General features: G+C 40.3%; 1 protein-coding gene across 1 annotated transcript in view; it reads right to left on the minus strand.

Annotated features, from left to right (window-relative positions):
• MAOA (monoamine oxidase A) overlaps positions 1-20585 on the minus strand; it is a 79555-nt gene that overhangs the window by 42688 nt on the left and 16282 nt on the right. Inside the window, exons 2-3 of the mRNA XM_043458589.1 lie at positions 19565-19659; positions 10376-10513 (exon numbers count right to left, since the gene is read on the minus strand). Of these exons, the coding sequence (XP_043314524.1) occupies positions 10376-10513; positions 19565-19659 (233 nt within the window). The remainder of the gene's footprint in view (positions 1-10375; positions 10514-19564; positions 19660-20585) is intronic.

Below are 20585 nucleotides of genomic sequence, written 5' to 3' on the forward strand. Positions count from 1 at the left end.
TTCACATGCATAGCTTTTTAAAAATAACCATAATCAATATTACCATTGGCAGTAATTACCAAATCTAGTAAATTACCATCAAAGTTACTAGAATTCAATATGTGTAAGATGCCAAAGAGAGGAGAAAGATGAAAGACTCACTTTCTTAGGGAACCTAAATCTCTAAACACATTTACGTTAGCATTTCTCACTCTGATCTTTCTGTATGCTATACGAAAATGAGTTCCATGGCCATAAATCTGGAGAATGCTGACTTATAGTTAAACAGCCTAAAAAAAAACTGCTAGACCTCACAATACTTCTAATTTGCTAATGGACATGTTGGCTCTCAAAGACAGGCTTAGAATATGGAGCACTTTCAAAATTTATCCAACCAACAAACTCCTTCTTTTGCAAAGCATTTTTGGAAATAAAATTGCTTGGAAAATATTCCCTTAGGCATGCTTTCTTCATATGCTGGCTGTCACTGGTAGGGGCCTGAGAGAACACAGGAAAACACAGGCTAGAAAGAAAACCCAAAATAAATAGAATATTTATTTTCCAAATGCTACAAATGGGAATAAATTCTTATGCATACCTCTGCTGGACAAAAGGCACATAGTTCCACAACACTGAGTCAAACAGAAGTCAGATGAAGTTGTTAGGGGAACCACTAACTGAAACCTCCTGCCTTGGCCAGGCCTGACAGTAAGCACATTCAGGAGGCATCTTACAATAGGAGGTCCTGGTAAGGAATGAGAAACTAAGAAGCTACCAACAACTGGAAGAATTGGGAAAGGTCAAAAGCAAGGACGAGACTCCAGTCCATATGTCCTACCAACCTTCCAGAATCCTCCTCTCTGGAATCCACCTTGGCTGAGCAATGCGTGTGCCACCAGGAAGGACCCTGAGTCAGAATGATTGGTCAGGGACAACCCAGAAACGAATCCCATCACCATAAAACCCAAGATTTCGAGCGATGTGGCAGAGAGGTTCTCCCAGACTCCCTGCCATTCTCCGCCTGGGCGCCCCTTCCCAATAGTCTCTCTCTTTGTGACCATGTGTGTCCTCGGACAATTCATTTCCAAGTGTGAGACAGGAGCCCACTCTTGAGCCCTGGAAGGGGTCCTCCTTCCTGCAACAAAGTCACTTGTACATCTAGCTAAAACTGCAAGGGCTCTGTGTTGAGTCTCAGGTCTGGGTCTCTGCTCCACTGGGAACAGGGCAGTACAGACAGAAAGTACAGCAGAGCAGGTTGAGAAGGTCAAGGGCAAAGCAGACAGGCTGCCAGATAGGCTGTTGAGAGCTTTCACTTTGTGTATCCCAGTGACCGTGCAGAGGCAGCCCTGTCCCTGTACTGGATGGAGTTTCGTCTGTGATGGCTCCTGCACTCAGGCTGGTAGAGATGTGATGAGGGCTTGTAGTGGGAGGGAGGGTGGACCAGAAACCATCAGATTCCTAGCACAATCTCTCCAACATTTGGACATCAGAAAAGTATTTTTTTTTTAAATCTACTAATTGGGGGAAAATCGCAGATATTCAGGACTTCTCGGGTGGGTGCCCAAACAATTATGTGGATTAGTGAGTGACTGCACCCACGGCTAGGCCCCAGGGTCTACTTTATCACCTGCTGCTGGTCAGGAAGTGTGAGCTGATGGTGATTTCCTACCATGTCTCTAAAGCCTGATGTTTTTTTTTCAGAGCCGTTTATCTGCTGGATATGGCTGTGGAAACTAGGCCACTGGGTACTTTGGCAAACACACAAAATTAAATCTCAGCCTGAGGTTCACTGTGTATCATCTGAGTCTGACAAATTACATGAGAGCTATGGGAATGAAAGCAAATGTACTAATAGTTTGGTAATTGTTCTCTTTGTTTGAAAAATCTGACATAAGCAAAGTCTTTGAAATGAAGAGGACCCGGCTCAACAGCTTTTGCGAGCAAAGTATTCATTACATTTAACAATAATTAACACTCAAATTTTCTGTGATCCCACCTAGAATTTTCTTCTTCCAGTTGCACCAAATCCAATCACAAGGCAAAAAATACAATCAAGTGCTATGAAAACAATACTGGACCATTCAAATATAAAGTATCAACATTATTTTCATTATTTGTTGTTTTTCAGTTCCAAGTTCTGTGTTTACTAAGAGTAATTATCAACTAGGCTTTCACATCTGCCTATCTGTCTGTTTGTCTCTCATTCACTTCTTGTAGGACCTGGAACCAAATACTTGCATTTCTATAACTGAACAAGATGCTATGGGGCCTTCCTGAGACAGGCCTTCCCCCATATCCTCTGCTTTAGCTCCTCTCTGAAGTACCTAGATAATAGTACTTGATGCACATTTCCTGAGTTGTTTTACAGATGCTAAAAACTTTCCCCTTTCTTAGAGTGGGAAATGGCAACCCGCTACAGTATTTTTGCCTGGAAAATTCCATGGACAGAGGAGTCTGGCTGGCTACAGTCCATGGGGTTGCAAAGAATCGGACACAACTTAGTGACACACCCTCTCCAACAATGGAAGATGTTAACTGCTTGAGCACCAGAAGCATATAGCCCCAGGCCTTCTGTAGCCTAAGGACTAATAATGTTAACCCCTGTGACACCACCCTGCTACTTCACCATCAGCCAGAGAACTGTGCACAAACTGGTCACAGACCCGGTGACTCCCCCTTCCTCACCTGGCTTTTAAAAGTGCTTTGACAAAACCCTTCAGGGAGCTCAGGGGTTTTTAGGGCATGAGCCCACCTGGCTCATTGCAAGTCTTTGCAATAAAACCTTTCTCTGCTCCACACTCCAACCTTTCAGTTTGTTTGGCCTCATTGTACATGGGGCACATGAACTGACATTAACGTTCTTACACCTTTCTCCTATCTCTAAAGTGAGGATAACTGTCACTTACTGAGATCCACTAGGTTTTCGAAAGGTATTTGTTCACTGAGTTTGATATACAAGTGAAAAGGCTTGGAGTCCACACCTGAGACAGAGGGCTATTGATCCTGTTAAGTGGCAAGACAGGGCAATGACAGAAAAGACTTTCTGGCTGGGCCAGTGGGACAAGAGAACTTTCCCTTCTTCAGAAGGCTCAGAATGGACAAGATTTAAAAAAAAAGTTAAAAAATCCAGCACCTTGGGGCTGCAAAGAGTCGGACACGACTGAGCAACTGAACTGAACTGAATGATTAAGCCTTTTGGTTGGGATGCTTGGATGTGTGCTCTAGGGTGGGAATAGGGGCTACTGAGGGATGAAGTAGAAAGCAAGGTGTGGGGAGGCAGGGGGAGATCTCTAGCTGGAAACTGGAGTTGGGTAATCATGGAGACTAGCACAGTTTCTCTTGAGGGAGCTGCTTTTGTAATGTGTCATTCTATTCACAAGTTCTTTAGGCCATTAACCAAAATGCCAGAGTTCCATTTGAAGAGGTAATTGAAAAGTCCCACAGCCTCAGTGAGAGAAAAGCTTTGTGTGTGACCTATTGCCTTTTCTATGCTGCCAGTGAAGGCCAGTCCAAGGCGGGTGGGTGATTCTAGACTACTTCTCAATGAATGGCTAGAAAAATGATTTCTGTAGTGAATTAAGTAAAGTTGCTCAGTCGTGTCCGACTCTTTGCGACCCCGTGGACGGTAGCCTACCAGGCTCCTCCGTCCATGGGATTTTCCAGGCAAGAGTACTGGAGTGGGTTGCCATTTCCTTCTCCAGGGGATCTTCCTGACCCAGGGATCGAACCCAGGTCTCCAGCATTCCAGGCAGACGCTTTACCGTCTGAGCCACCAGGGAGAATGAATGAAAGGAATATAAAAAGTGAATGTACTTAATGTCGCTGAATTATACACCTAAGTAGGTTAAGATGGTGACTTTTAGGTTATGTCTATTTTATCACAGTTTTTTTTTTTTCAATTAATGAAAGGGAAAGATCTAATAATTAATCTGACTTTGCTGTATATTGAGAAAATGGTTAACGCTGATCTAACTTTCTAAACAGCACAAGGCTTTAAGGGTAATTTGTCATTAAGCTTCCCTATGATCCACAAGAAGTATATGAAGTCTTTTAAAATAGAGAAGAAAAAAAGAATGGAAATTACTAGCAACAATTTCTTATAAGCTATGTCTATATTTCTTTATACTGAATACTTGATAGAGCAGAGTGAAAATATGTAAATATTTTAGTCTCTTTGCTTTTAAAATCCTATGTATAATTGAATTTAGAGAAAAACATCCTTTTTGTATTACTTCATTTCTATGATCAAAATAATTTCTTATCATGAACACAAGCCCATTACCATTTGCCTGCCCTTACCTAATTGTCTTTTCTCATCTTCTACTCTGACTTATACAAATTACTTTAAATTCTCTCTTTTTCTTTTGTAAACCAGGCAGAGTACAATGGCATAAAATAAAGTACTCCTATGGATCATACTTTGACTAATAAGTTTACATAAGTCACTTATAAAAAAGAATATATAGCCAACAATTCTAAGCCATGCCCCAGGCCTCTAGCTTTAGTATTTTAACACAATAACAAAATCCATCTTCTTCAGCCTGCTGAGCCTAACTGGGGCGGTCTGGGGCTTTCTCAGGAGTCAAGTCCTCACCGAAGGCCAGAGGGGGACCGGATCTATGGCTAAGGGTATAAGAGATGAGGCCACCCTGGTGAATGGTGCCACATATGACTCCTAGGCATACCCACTCCACACCAACCCCTGGAATCCATAGGAGCCCTTGCTGCCAAAGTGGCATCTGAGGACTCCAAAGCCTGTTGGGGTAAGATGATTTCTGTCATATCTCGGAGCAGTTTACTAAAGGGGTTCACAAGTTAACTCTGCCCACAGAATAAGGAATGGTGTGATGTAACTCACAGAACCTGAGTTCAATACCTGGAAAGCCCCACTTTGGCTCCTAAGCTCTCTGAGCCTCAGTGTTCTCATGTGTAAGATGGGGTAAATAATGCTACTACCTCATAGGATCACTGGGAAGCTCAAATGAGGCAACACAGATACATTTATATTACAGATAGAAGGCAACATCAATGCGTGGAATCAGGAGGGATGAATTCAGGTGATTAAAAGAAAGGAGGCAGACAGGACAATCGACATCCCTACAAGAGCCTAACACTTTTGGCTCCTTGGGTTTCCTACTGAGAGGGGTGGAAAGTGAAAGCATAACTTTCTTTGAAGACAAAAGAAAAGACTTCTGTGAGTTGGTATGGAAAGGTGTTAAAAGCAGCTTAAAAATATATGTCCCCGATCCAAAAGAAACACCTTATTAGAAGCAAAGGGTCAAAGTCACAGTTATATCTGGCAAGCATTAAGATGAACTAACAAAAAAAACACATCCTCTGCTTTCAACACAGCCTACTGGCAAAAACAAAATTCACCTCTTAGCAACAACAAAGAAAATTACTTAGCATTCCAGAACACACACGTTCTGAAAAGCCTTTGATTTCAGTCGTTGGCATAGAAACATGGAGTAAATGTGTGGGAAGAACAGAACCAATACTCAGAAAAATTGCTTGCTGAACTGTTACTACCAGGAAAGCCTAGACTGTTTCAAACAAATCTTTATCACATCATTCTCTAAAAACAAATGTGTGGTCTATCTAGTCTGTATTTTTATTTAGGGAGGATTAAAAAAGCAGGCAGAAAGTGAGAATGTGTAAAAATATCCATGTCTCCTTTAAAGCAGTCCCTGCAAAAAGCCTTGCTCCATCTCTGGCAGTGTTTACCCTCGTGATACCCTACCTGCATTATTATGGTCTGAAGAAACCCACAGAAAGCAAAAGAAAAGAAAACAAAGTATTTCTTCCTCCTTTTCCAAGATGCAGCAATGCAAAACTTAACCCAAAAGTCTCCATAACTCAATGAAAGTAATTCATAAAACAACTGCAATGATGGTGCATCTTCTTTACTAATACAAGTAATCAATCAATCAGTCCAAGAGACATTCAAGTCCACCTGCTTCCTGTACACCTTCCAAAAGAAAAGTTCCACAGAGTGCATTTTAAACTAAAGTATCTAGCTGACACCACCTCAAACCCACCTTTTAGGTTAAAGACGTGATTGATTTCTGTTAATTTCACAAATCAGATACAGTCTCCCAAATAAAGCCATATCAAATTCACAACATATATAAAACCTGTTCACTGTAGGAATCAGGAAACTACGATATGAGACTTGGATTTACTAAACCAGAGTTAGAATAGCAACTCTATTCGCAAGATCCATAAGGAATACAGGCATAAATGTTACTTAATATTACTTATTTACTGCTTGTTATTTACTTTTTTCCTCCCTTGAAATGGCAAGCTCTATGTGAGCAGGAACCTGAATCATGTATACATCAGTCTATATCCAGCCTAGAACAATATCTGGTACACAGCTGATTGTCCAGTGACTACTTACTGAAACAATGAATGAATTTAGCATAACCATAAGAACCTTCTAAAAATGAAGTAGATAGGGACTTCCCTGTCAGTCCAATGGTTAAGACTCCATGCTTCCACGGGAGGGGGCCTGAGTTTGATCCCCAGTTGGGATCACAACAAACTGGAAAATTCTTACAGAGATGGGAATACCAGACCACCTGACCTGCCTCTTGAGAAACCTGTATGCAGGTCAGGAAGCAACAGTTAGAACTGGACATGGAACAACAGACTGGTTCCAAATTGGAAAAGGAGTACGTCAAGGCTGTATATTGTCACCCTGCTTATTAAACTTATATGCAGAGTACATCATTTCTATGATGGGCTTGATGGAGTACAAGCTGGAATCAAGATTGCCAGGAGAAATATCAATAACCTCAGATATGTAGATGACACTACCCTTATGGCAGAAAGTGAAGAACTAAAGTTTCTTGATGAAAGTGAAAGAGGAGAATGAAAAAGTTGGCTTAAAGCTCAACATTCAGAAAACTAAGATCATGCACCTGGTCCTATCACTTCATGGCAAATAGATGGGGAAATAATTGAAACAGTGACAGACTATTTTTCTGGGTTCCAAAATCACTGTAGATGGTGACTGCAGCTATAAAATTAAGACACTTGCTCCTTGGAAGAAAAGTTATGACCAACCTAGAGAGCATATTAAAAAGCAGAGACATTACTTTGCCAACAAAGGTCCATCTAGTCAAAGCTATGGTTTTTCCAGTAGTCATATATGGATGTGAGAGTTGGACTATAAAGAAAGCTGAGTGCTGAAGAATTGATGCTTTTGAACTGCAGTGTTGGAGGAGACTCTTGAGAGTCCCTTGGACTGCAAGGAGATCCAACCAGTCCATCCTAAAGGAGATCAGTCCTGAATATTCACTGGAAGGACTGATGTAGAAGCTGAAACGCCAATACTTTGGCCACCTGATGCAAAGAGCTGACTCATTTGAAAAGACCCTGATGCTGGGAAAGATGGAAGGCGGGAGGAGAAGGGGATGACAGAGGATGAGCTGGTTGGGTGGCATCACTGACTCAATGGACATGAGTTTGAGTAAACTCCAGGAGTTGGTGATGGCATACTGCAGTCCATGGGGTCACAAAGAGTCAGACATGACTGAGCGACTGAACTGAACTGAACTGAGGAACTAAGATCCCACTAAAGCAGATAAACTTAGTTCTCTTGGGGAAGGGACAGGATGGAAAACACCACCCAGCATCTATCCCCAGTGCTTCAGAGGCTCAGGGTTGGGACCACATAATCAAAATTTGCCCCATAAACACAATCTAGCTAAGGTCAAGACTAGCTCTCTGGTGAATAGTGAAAATCATCCTAGAGTAGGTGGAAACTGAATGTACTACAGTCTGCTGACAGAAAAAACAATGGAGGAATTCTTGAAGGCTGCAGATTAGGAAAATTTAAGAGCAATCTGGATCATAAAGAATATGGCTTGGTTTAACTAGATAGCCGCAATGATCCAGTTATTTGCCCACTTCATTTCAGTGTTATTTACTGAAAAGAATATACTATATTAGATTACAGAAGCTGAGCTTGTGAGGAGAGCTAATGTAGAGTGTCACATAAACAATTTGCATTACTAGCCCAATGCACGATCATGCTGGCAGGAAAGAAAAATCCTTTCTTCTCCTTAGAAGCAAACATAACACTGAGAGTTGAGATATTCTTAAATAAGTGGAATTATTTTTTGCTATACAATTAATTGGGCTTCCCTGGTGTCTCAGACGGTAAAGAATCTGCCTGCAATGCGGGAGGCCTGGGTTCGATCCCTGGGTCAGGAAGGTCTCCTGGAGGAGGGCATGGCAACCCACTCCAGTATTCTTGCCTGGAGAATCCTCATGGACAGAGAAGCCTGGCAGGCTACAGTCTGTGGGGTTGCAAAGTGTTGGACATGACTGAGCGACTAAGCATATACAGTTGATTATCAATCTTACCAGGAATAGTTAAATATCTTCCTGCACTTTCCCTAATCTGGCCTCCTCACTTTCTAGTTTCCTGGTCATTTTAAAAACATCCACTACCCTGAGTATTTCTCATTGCAGAAATGATGTGATTTATCAGAAACACTAGCAGAAAGGCATTCATTCAGGTAAAATAAATTAACCTCTAACTGGTGCACTAGTTGTTTTTTTTTTTTTTTTAACCTTAATTTTGTAGTCTACCTTGGGTGAAAATAGGTACTCCTTGGCAGGTTAAAGTATGTGAGAGGATGGTTTAATGGTAAGTGTTTATTTATTTATTGGCTGTGCCACGTGGCTTGTAGGATCTTTATTTCCCAACCAGGGATCTAACCCAGGCCATGGCAGTGAAAGTCCTGAGTCCTAACCACTGGACTGCCAGGGAATTTCCTAACAGCATGTCTATTCTCCACATTTCCATTAGATGAGACTGTCTTAAATTAAAAGAACAATCTTTAGCATCTTAAGAATATAAGTAAATCCTAAAATTCATAAAGAGCACGTATGTTCAGGGGGTAGGTAGACCATTACTAGTTTTATACTTCTGTCAAGTCACTTGACCTCACCGAACCTCAGTGTTTTCCTCTGTAAAGCGGAGTATAAATTTGCTCAGGTTCCAAGATAATCGCCAGACTCATTTCAGTCCTAGTTGGACTAGACAGTAAATTTAGATGACTGTTTAACTAGCAGTTGAGTAGTACAAAGGATTTGGTTTCTCTCCCTACATTAAATATGATAATACAGGTCAAAGTGCTCAATACATGTTATTTAATAGTTGCTATTACTCTTACCTTTGTTATTGTCCAGGTAAACATCACGCCGTGCAGAGAAGACAAAGTGGGGAAGCAAAGGAGTTTTTCCTTTTAGATCATGGCCTATTGAAGCCAGTGTGCATAAATTTACTTTGTCTAACTTTTTTTTTATACTTTTTCCATTTCTCCCTTGACCTCTGAACCCAGTTTTTCTAAAGGCTGCTGGTTTCTTTTCTCATGTGTCTGCCATACTCCCCCAAGCATTGCAAACCAACCCAAAGCAGCTAATCAGAGTTTCCCAAGATTCCTGACCTCACCAACTAGGCATTGGTGTCCATACATACATTCAAGGATCCTCAAATCCCTGCTCTGAAAGGCCCTGAAGATGGCACACCCACATGATTGCTGGGGGTTGGGTGATGCGTCTGTTGAGAAGTGATATGGTTAGTGGTGTGGGAATCCTGGCATTAGAAGGAGTAAATGACCCCTGCTCTGGTGACACTAGTTCCAGGAAGTGGGCTGCAGTATCAGACCAGAAACTTGATTTCTCCAGGTGCTTTTTCAGACTCCATCTGCTCCATGTTTGGCTTCAGAAAGAAAGAATAACACGGGCAACAGCTGCTGTTCCTTGAGGGGATAGCAGCACTTTGAGTTCAAACAATCTCTTGTTTAAACAGTAGGAAATTACACAACTGAGCTAGACTTCCCAAGAGTCATGGCTAGGTGTAGAGAAAACGATCAAAGTGTGCAAAGAAATGTCAGGTAAGGATGAGGATGAACGACCCATTTCGTGTCTTAAGTGGCCTCAAAGAGTTGTGTTCCTTGGGGCCTTAGAATTGCCTCATAGGTGCCTCAGGAGCTGCCTGGGTTCTGTGTGTGTGTGTGTGTGTGTGTGTGTGTGTGTTTATTTCAGGTGCCTCAGCCCCAGAGGGATGGGAAGAAAGGAAGCTGAGAGCCTTCCACCCCTATTCCAGCTGGACTAGAGGTGGGGTGTGGCCTTCTAGGGCCACAGTGGGTGAGGTGGAAGAGGACCAAGCTGAAGAATGCCCACTTTCAGAGACTGCAGGAGTCCACAAGGACTTTTTTAAAAAGAAGGAAAGCAAGGTAGAATACTACTTTAAAGCTGAGAACCTACTTTCATGATTGCTTTGACAAAAAAAAAAAAAAACTGAAAACAAAACCCAATGTTTTCCCAAATAAAATGCCTCCCCACTGAGTAAAACACTTGAGTAAAACATCAGGCTTACCTTGACATAATGAACAAGACGCTCATTTACATTCACTTTGTAAGTTTCTAAACCCAGTTCCTTAGATAACCGTAAGATCCTATTCTGGGTTGGGCCTACATAAGCACCGCCAACATCTACGTAGTCAACATGTTCATTCTGTAGAAAGAGAAAAAGTGGCCAGAAGACTTTGGTTAGAACTTAAAATATATATATATATATATATATATATATATATATGTTGCTAAGTCTCATAAAAACAAGAAGAACCTGTTTATTTTTTACAGTTTAAATGTGCCTTACATCTCTCTTACAAAGGGCCACTGAAAATAGCAATCCTTTCGCCTCAAGAACTGATCCCCAATCCCGTATGACGTCACTAAGCAATCCCATTTGTTTAGTTACTGGTGAGGACAATTTGCCAAGAACATGCACAAAGAATAAAGAACACTATAGTACATCCTGCCCACCTAGGTCTTTTTCAAAGCATTTAGGTCATCTGTGCTTTTCTTTGGGGTTGTTGCTGGGAGGGCCACCGAGAGATTTATGAGGCCTAACTTTCTGATTTCCAGCAGATGAACTCTTCAGTCAGCCCAAACTGGTGGCCTCCTGATCCTATTTTATTTATTTATTTTTTGGTTAAAGCAACATGAAATTTGCCTTCCCCAGTTGTTTTTGTTTTTAATATTTATTTGGCTGAGCTCTCTTGTTGTGGCCCATGGACTTAGTTGCCTTGCACCATGTGGGATCTTAGCTCCCAGACCAGGGATGGAACCTGAGTCTCCTACATTGGAAGGCAGATTCTTAATCATTGGACCACCAGGAAAGTCCCCTGCCTGATTATTTTTTATTGTGTGCCATTCCCTGAACATGAGAAATGCAGAAATAATCTGAATCCAGGAAGGATTATATCTTTCTCAGAGAGGATTTATGTCTGCTTCCACCCAGCACTTGGGGATGCTAACATTACTAGATAATTCTATTGCATTTTCTGTGCCTGAGATGATTTGAAAGCAGGTTGAAATGCAACGTGGCCTAGTCATTTTACTGTTCTCCTTTTGTGCTAGGATGAAGCCCAACCCAAAGCACAAGAGTTTACAAACACCTCCTTCCATAAACACACACTTTGGTGGGCCCTGGACTTGACCTTCAGTTGCCCTAGCTTTGTTAAGATTTTGAAAGTACTGCTGCCATCCTAAAGGAGATCAGGCCTGGGTGTTCATTGGAAGGACTGATGTTGAAGCTGAAACTCCAATACTCGGGCCACCTGATGCGAAGAGCTGACTCATTTGAAAAGACCCTGATGCTGGAAAAGATTGAGGGCAGGAGGAGAAGGGGACGACAGAGGATAAAATGGTTGGATGGCATTACCAACTCAATGGACATGGGTTTGGGTAGAATCCAGGAGTTGGTGATGGACAGGGAGGCCTGGAGTGCTGTGGTTCATGGGGTCGCAAAGAGTCGGACACAACTGAGCGACTGAACTGAACTGAGCTCAGTCTCTCACTTGCTTTTCTAGTAGTCAGCAAAAACTCCCACCTCCCCACCCCCAGGGGAAAAGCAGGCCAATGTTTTCTGGATGTTGGTCTAGTGAATCTTCACTACCTTGTTAGCTCTCTGGTGCTTTGAAGATGTGTGTGTGTGTGTGTGTGTGTGTGTGTGTGTGTATGTGTGTGGTGTCTATGTATAATTTGTCTAGTATCATTGTATATAGTAGGAGGGCTGGGACAATCTACCTTATCTGCTATTTCCATAAAATTGAATGCCTAGAACCTTGCCTTCCTGGGGTAATATAATCTGATATTATCTTCCCATGGCTGGATATGCTTTGCTAACCTTTTGTTTAGAATTTTTATATCTGTGTTTATAAGTGATACTGAGATTGCCCCAGGAGTCTCCTCTATTCTCCAGCCCTTGTCTGTTTTTCAGCATTACAGTATTGTTAATCTCATGAGTTAGTGATCATACTTTCTTCTGTTCTTTATTTTATTATTTTTTTAGAAGGGTTCATATGTAAACAGAATAATCTCTTCTTTGAACAGTAGGTAGGACATACCTGTAGAGCTATCTAGGTTTAGTGTTTTCTTTGTGGGAAAAACTTAAAACTACAGATTTAGTTTATTTTGAGGTTAAAGCACTACTCATATTTTCTATTTCTTAATCTGTTAATTTTTAGAAATTATAGTTTCTCATAATATATATATTTCATATGTGTCAAAACTATTGCTATAAAATTCAGGACCTCCTGTTCTCATTTACTGTTTATTCCATCAGTGGTTATATCTTCATTTTCATCCCTTTTATTTGTTTAGAGATCTCTCCTTTTCCTTTTTCTTAAAAAATCTTAGCAGACATGTCAGTTTTTAATAAGACTTAAAAAAATCAACCTTTCTATTACTGATCATTTTTATTGAGTATTTATTTTATATATCAATGACTTATGCTCCTTTTTCCTTTATTTGGATTTTTTACACTCAATTTTCTATTTCTTGAATGCTTAGCTTATTCATATTGAGCCTCCTATCCTTTTCTGATAGAAAAATTTAGGCTATGAATCTTCCTCTCATATGGTTTTAACTACACAACTTTATTTTAGTATTTCCATTACTGTGCAGTTTTAAGTGTTTGCAAATTTCCAATACAATTTCTGTCTAAATCAATGTTTCTAAAAGTTTTGCTGTTTTAATATCTATAGCTGGAATTCTTTTTAGTTATCTTTCTGTCATAACTGCATTGTGGTAAAAAAAAATGGATTATATGGTATCAATCCTTGAGGTTTACTTTATGACCTAGCACATGGTTGATCTTCAAAGATTTTTCATTCCAGAATGAAAAGAACATATAGTCTTCTGTTAAGTAATATGTATGTTTTATATATGTCCATTAGAAAAAGATTAATTGTGCTCAGCCTTTGTTTGCTTCATTTATTATTAATTTAGAAAAGTATGTTAAAAATCCCCTAGTCTATTGGGCATTCATGTTTGATTACTATCAATTTTTGCTTTATATTTTGAGGCTACGTTATTTAGGATATACAAGTTTAGAACTGTTTGGTCTTCCAGGTCTCTTATCACTATTGTACTGATACTTAATTCAATGAAACATTTTTTTGTTTAAACCTTATTTTGTCTGGTATTAATCTAGTTAAAACAGCTTAGATTAGTATTTGTATATTATCTCTTTTTCTATCTCTCAGTTAAAGTGTTCTTTATTCTGACATTTCCCCCCCCGAACTGAGTTTAACCTATTTATATTGTATTTCTTTTAAAATGTCTTAATTTCACTTATTATGGCTTTCAATTTGTCCCACTGTTAACGGTTTCCTGCCTGATTTCTTTCCTTCTTTGGGATTAAGGGTTTTCTTTTGTTTCTTTTGAAGTTTTTTCTTCTACTTATACACTCAGGCCTACTCTTTTAGACATTTCTTTTAGTGCCTAGCTTCCTTGTATGTTCTGTCACTTTTCTTTGGCTCTGTTACTTTTGACTATAAGTCGTTCATTTTCTTTAGTACCTTTTCTGTGTAAGTTATTTGTCCTGGGTGGACAGGAATTGAGTCTATTTCTGCCAGCATCCTTGGTACTTTATATATTCTAAGGTTTTTTTCATGCCACATAGGTAGTGTGAATTTAGATGGAAGCCACAGATGAAGGCAAGGTTTATTTGTATCCCTTTGAATGGTAAGATTTATTTTGCTTTCACGTACAGAGTATAGCACAGGGGATTCCAATTTGGAGTGTTTCCTATTAAACTTCCTACCTTTGACAGGGTGAGGATTTTATCTCCTGTTCTCTGCATGCCATACATCCATCCCAGTGGAACTACAAAGTCTTCAGGGTTCAGTAGGCATTCAAGGTGAAACTCAAATTTTGAGCTCACTGAATTCCTAAGCTTCATGTTTTCACTTTGCTTTGGGGACTCATTAGTTCATTCAATAACTATATCTTGAGTTCCTACAAGGTACCAGGTATAGATCAAGAAGCTTCTGTTATATCAGTGAACAAAATAAAGATCTCTGCTCTCAAGCAGCTTTCATTTAGTAGGAAGAGACAGAAAATGAACCATAATAAATAAATATCTTAGAAGTAGATAACATTTAAAAAAGAAAAAACTAGAGAGTGACAAGACAGATTAAAACTGCAGAGGAGAGAAGGAAAGATTTCAGATTCAAATACAAGTGACACGTAGGCCTCCAAAAAAAGGTGATCTTTTCATACAGACTTGAAGGAGGTAAGGGAGTTATCCATGTGGCTATTTGGGACAGGAACATTCCTGGCAGAAGAAAGAGTCAGTGTAAAGATTCTAAGGCAGAAATGTGCCTGGTGTGTTCACAAAACACAGACTAGTGTGTCTAGAACAGAGTGAGCAAGGAAAAGAGAACTGGAGATGAGATTAGAGAAGTCAAGGGTGGGGAGGGCAGGTCATGGAACACCTCACAACGCATTGAAAGAATATCAGCTTTTACTCTGAATGAAAAGGGGAGCCTTTGGAAGGTTTCAAGCAGAGAAGTGCCAAGATCTGACTTAGGTTTGAGAGCTCATTCTGGCTGTCACACTAATAGTAGATTTTATGGGGCAAGGGTAAAAGCTGAGAAAGTAGTTAAGATAATCTTCCCTGGTGGCTCAGATGGTAAAGAATCCGCCTGCAATGCAGGAGACGTGGGTTCAATCCCTGGGTCAGGAAGATTCCCTGGAGAAGGGCATGGCAACCCACTCCAGTATTCCTGCCTGGAGAATCCCATGGACAGAGGAGCCTGGTGGGCTACAGTCCATGGGATCCCAAAGAGTTGGACACGACTTGAGTGACTAACACTTTCCCTAGAGATGACTGTGGCTGCTACCAGGTGGTAGCCCTGGAAGTGGAGGGTAAGGTTGAATTCTGGATATATTTTGAAGGCAGAGCCAAAAGAATTTCCTGACAGAATGAATGTAGGGCCTCATGGGGTTAAACATGACTCCAGGTGTTTGGGGAGTTGCCATCCTCCCTTATGGGGAAGGCTGTAGGAATAGTGTTCTTGATGAGGAAGACAAGAAATTCAGCTTGGATGTGTTAGATCTGAGATGTCTGCTTAACATCCAGGAGATCTGCAATTTTCTCACTTCAAGGTAGCACAATATATTTTATTCAGCATTTTACTTATTTTAAGAGGGACAGTCAGTCATTCCACCATAATACCAGAAATGAAGTGTTCCTCTGACTTCTGTCCCTCATATAATCCTAATGTTTCCTTTTACTAACTACTGGTGCTGTGCTCCAAACCTTCTCCAGTCTCCAACATCCTTATTAAGATGTGAAGAACAAAATTGGAGTCAGTAGTCCAATAAATTTAACTAAGACAGCAAGATGACTCTTGGGAGTTTCTAAACAGGATGTCTTTAGAATACTAACACTGTTTAAAGTAAATAATCCCAAGCAAAGCAGTAAAAAGAATGAGACATTTCATAGAATCTTTCTTTACAAAGTGGAAGCACTGGAAAGGAGATGCCCCAGCTTCAGCAGGAAGACAGTAGAACTATAACACCATATTCTGCTATGCTGCCCCTCAGTCTTTAGGATCTTGGTTTGGATCTCATTACTCTGGGAAAGATTGAAGGCAGGAGAAGGGGATGACAGAGGATGAGATGGTTGGATGGCGTCACTGACTTAATGGGGACATAAGTTTGAGCAAGCTCTGGGAGATGGTGAAGGACAAGGAAGCCTAGTGTGCTGCAGTCCATGGGGTTGCAAAGAGTCGGACACGACTGAGTGACTGAACAACAACTCAGCCTTTGAAGAAGCCATAAACACATAACCATATTAGGAAAACTAATACACCATCCCTGTGGTAGCCTTGCAGGCATTTCAACTTCATTCATCTGGTCCTGAAGAATTATGGGGGAATCACGCTAGCACAAACTGGGAAGTTTGAATGAATAGAAGATGTATCTGAACCACTGCCAAGGGACAATATAAAATTTGATATTTCAGTAGTTAAAGATCCAGAGTAATTTTTATGGCATCTCCTCCCCACACTCTAATTGATTATGCTAGTAGAAACAACTGTAACAATATTCAATTCAGTTTCTGATTAGATACCATTTCTGTGCCTGCTTTGTAAAGCCCTTTTTACCCCTTCTATTCATTTGAATTCATTTGAAATCTTATAGATGTCAAGTCCTAGTTTCTCAGCATTTCAGAGTTAATTTCTCACATTCCAAAAGGGAATTTTAATATCATACTCAATACACAATAGTTCCTATATGCCACTGATATATATATAAATGATGCAGCATGAAAAAGCAGTCTGGGGCAATAACATAGATGGGGCTAAGCACATTGAGATTCTCATTTCCCTTGCCCAAAGAAACTTGTTCCAGACTCAAAGACATAGAAAACAAACTGGTATTTACTAGAGGGGAGAGAGAAGGGAGGAGGGGCAAGCTAGGGACATAGGAATAAGAGATACAAAGTACTATGTATAAAATAGATAAGGAACAAGGATATATTGTGGAGCACAAGGAATTACAGCCATTATCTTATATTAACTTTTAACGGAGTATAATCTGTAAAAATACTGAATCACTATGCTATAACCTAAAACAATATAATATTATAAATCAACAATGTGTGTGTTAGTCGCTCAGTCATTACTGACTCTCTGCAACCCCATGGACTATAGCCCGCCAAGCTCCTCTGTCTGTGGAATTCTCCAGGCAAGAATCCTGGAGTGGGTAGCCATTCCCTTCTCCAGGGGATCTTCTCGACCCAGGGATTGACCCCAGATCTCCCACATTGCAGGGGGATTCTTTACCATCTGAGCCACCAGGGAAACTATACTTCAATTAAAAACAAAAACAAAACTAAGTTCTGCCAAAAGAGAACTGAAAAATCCACAACATGACTGATGCTCCTATTTAAATAAGAAAAGTAGGGCAAAGGGACAACTTAATACCTATCTCCAAAATGAAGGAATATTCTTCAGAAAATGACAGATGAATCATATCTATTAAGGTGGTACAGGCAGAATATGCAATCCTTCTTTTGCACTACAACACACTACCTTTGATTAGAACCTGAAGTTGGGGGGAGCTTCAAGCCCATTTATATCTCACTGCCCAGATGAGAAAACTGAGATGTAAAGTGCTAATAGTACTTACCCAAGGTAAGACAGGGTGTCAGGCCAGTACAAGGGTCAGAGCCCCAGTCTCCTCACTCCCAGACCAATAGCCTCCTTCTGAGGAGGTACTCAAAAGCTTCAAATGCAGTTTATGTAGATTCACATTCATTTAAAGCAAGCGAGCCTACAGCAAAGAGCAGTACTTCTGTAGGGTCCCCTAAGGATCTTGTCAGAATGCAGAGTCAGCAGGTCTAGGACAGGGCCTGATACTCTGCATGTCTGTCAAGCTCCAGGGTGATTCCCAGACAGGTAGCTCACAGTATACGTTGAGTAGCAAGGCTGTAGGGTTCTCTTAGAGCTGAGGAAAGTAAAAATAGGCCTATGATACATCCTTGTACGTCTGAAAAGGCAGAAAGTGATGGACAGAAGGGGAGCTTGGCTTGGTGTGACTGAAAAGAGCTGGTACAATATCCTTGTTTAGATGTTGGTTGACTATTTTATACCCATGTATGTTCCTTTTCCCATGCCTGCTTCTATTATGCAGCCTGGAAATGTTAAATACTTGCTTTCCCAGGCTCCCTGGCAGCTGAGGGTAGCTGTGTGCCCCAAATCTAGCCAATGAGACTAAAGCAAATGTCTCACGGGGTCTTCTGGAAAAAGAAAGGCTTTGTTGCAGATAAGACTTGGGCCGCCTCTTCACCGCCCTTTCCTGCCTCGAGTGAGGGCCTGATGCTGCGAGATGCTAAAGCCATCTGGTTACCACTAGGCAAGAAGCCAACAGGAAAAGAATGGCTGGGCAGAAGGACAGAGAGATCCTAAAGATTTGCTGACAGAGCTGAACCCCTGCACCAGCCTGGACTACAAACCACCAGACTTCTTCTTATATAAAAGGACTGAATGTTTGGATTGCTTAAATCATCATTATTATCACTGCATAAGCCATTCTATTATAAGTCTGATACATCTTCTAATTAGATGCTTCCTCTCCTTCCAGTCACTTCAACAGTCTGGTTTTGTCCCTGTTGCCAATCCTCAGCCTTTAATGCTCGATTTGTGTGCTTTAGCAAAGGGGCTCATTAATGACCTTCTAAATGCCAAATACAAGAGCCTCTTAACAGCCTTCATCCTGTGTCAAATGCCCCTGGCATTTGATTCTGTTTATCATCCCATCCTCTTTACTGATTTTCATGGCACTGCCCCAATCTGGTCTTCCTCCTCTGCCTCTACCCGCTGCTCAAATCTTCATGTTCCTCAACTTCCATCTTTGTCTTTATTTCTTCCTTCCCTGTATCCTTTCATCAGATCTCCACAGATCCAACAACCTGCAACCATTTCTTTAAATAGTTGTAAACACCAGTTAGCTTGCATTTTCCCCAAAGTGGTGATGTAAGTCTAAGTATTAAAAGGCTGTGATGGGATGGGGAATACATGTAACTCCATGACTGATTCATGTTAATGTATGACAAAACCCACTACAATATTGTAAAGTAATTAGCCTCCAACTAATAAAAATAAATGAAAAAAAATAAATAAAAGGCTGTGATGTAGCAAGAGCTGGGATTCCTTCTCATGTCTCACTGACCCCACCTGAGCAGAGTGCCTCTCTCAGCAGTGCACCTCTTGGAGAACAAGGGCTAAGGAAAAAGTTGCACAGAAACACGTTACATTTGCCTCTGCTTTCTGTGGTCACACTTCTTTTAAGTTGTGTGTCCTTGGATAAATAAACAAGGAATCTATATTGTGTGTGTGTGTGTGTGTGTATGTGTATGTGGTGAAGGTATAGTCACTTCAAGTCCAGCTAAACCTTACCTCACCTGAGATACTATATCCTCTATTTAGGTCTCTGGTATGGAAATGATGATGCTGTATTGAAATTATTTGTCCAGGTTTGTTTTCTTCACTAGAATGCAAGCTACTGAAGGTTAGAGGCTGACACTCTTTGGTGGGTGTTTGTTGAAAAGAACAGATACTTATTTAATAAAGTAGTCTAGGACTATGGTGGATCAATGGCTTAACTGCATACACTCTTGACATTCCCCCCAGCTCTGGAACTTCCAATGACCCCACTTCTAGTTTGTGTGAGATTTTGTATTTATGTAGGTATCAAAATCATTTACCCTCACTGTGTATGTTCTTCCTCCAACTCTCTCCCGGGCTTCTAAAACCAAAACATTAACTTCATGTTCGGCTAAGAGTTTGGCAGCAGATAATCCTAGAAGGGGAAAAAAAAAAAAGTTGAAGAACATATTAACATCTAAATGTGAAACATTGAAGATTTAAGCAGGTCTACATATAATATAAATGCAGAACATCATATACAATCCATTGATTGTCCTGTCTAATAAATTTTGTGATTCTGTCTAATCACCTCACTGTGATTACTGAGCCCAAAATTTTATAATCTAGCATATATTATATTATGTATCATAATTTAATTTTATTATCTATCATAAGGTTGGTTAAAAATGTAATAATTAAAAAAAATATATATATATATATTTGGGGGTTTGGTGATAATCAAATCATATGCAAAAGAATCTGTTGAACTCCTCAATCAACCCTTATCATGCCGCTCTTCTAGAAATCCTGACTGTATAAACAGAAGTGTTTTCCTGGAAACTCGCCCTACCTTAGACCAGCCCACAGTATCTCTGTGCTTTACTCAATTTAAATCCCCCTATAATGACCCCTGATTATCTATATATGGATCACATGCTAGCTAGATCTTGTTTTCCCAACTAGACTAAAAATTACCAAAGGCAGGAACCATGTTTCATACTTTATTTATTTGCTCAAAGTTGAGTACAGGCTTTCACTCATAAATAAAAATTTTCATAAAAAGTATATTTTTAAATACAGTATAGTAAGGGAATTCTCTGGTGGTCCAGTTGTTAGGACTCATTGCTTGCACTGCCATGGCCCAGGTTCAATCCCTGGTTGGGGAATTAAGATTCCACAAGCCAAGTCAAATCAAACAAAATGAAAGAAACAACAACAACAACAACAACAACAACAACAAAAAAACAGTGTAGTTAATACCAGAAAAGTAGAAGCAAATGTTGTAGATTAACATTATATCAATGGTGCATGCTATGAACATGACTTATCACTGATGTTAATCTTGATCACCGAGGTTGA

The sequence above is a fragment of the Cervus canadensis genome, chromosome X (genome assembly GCF_019320065.1).
Source record: "Cervus canadensis isolate Bull #8, Minnesota chromosome X, ASM1932006v1, whole genome shotgun sequence".
Lineage (NCBI taxonomy): Eukaryota > Metazoa > Chordata > Mammalia > Artiodactyla > Cervidae > Cervus > Cervus canadensis.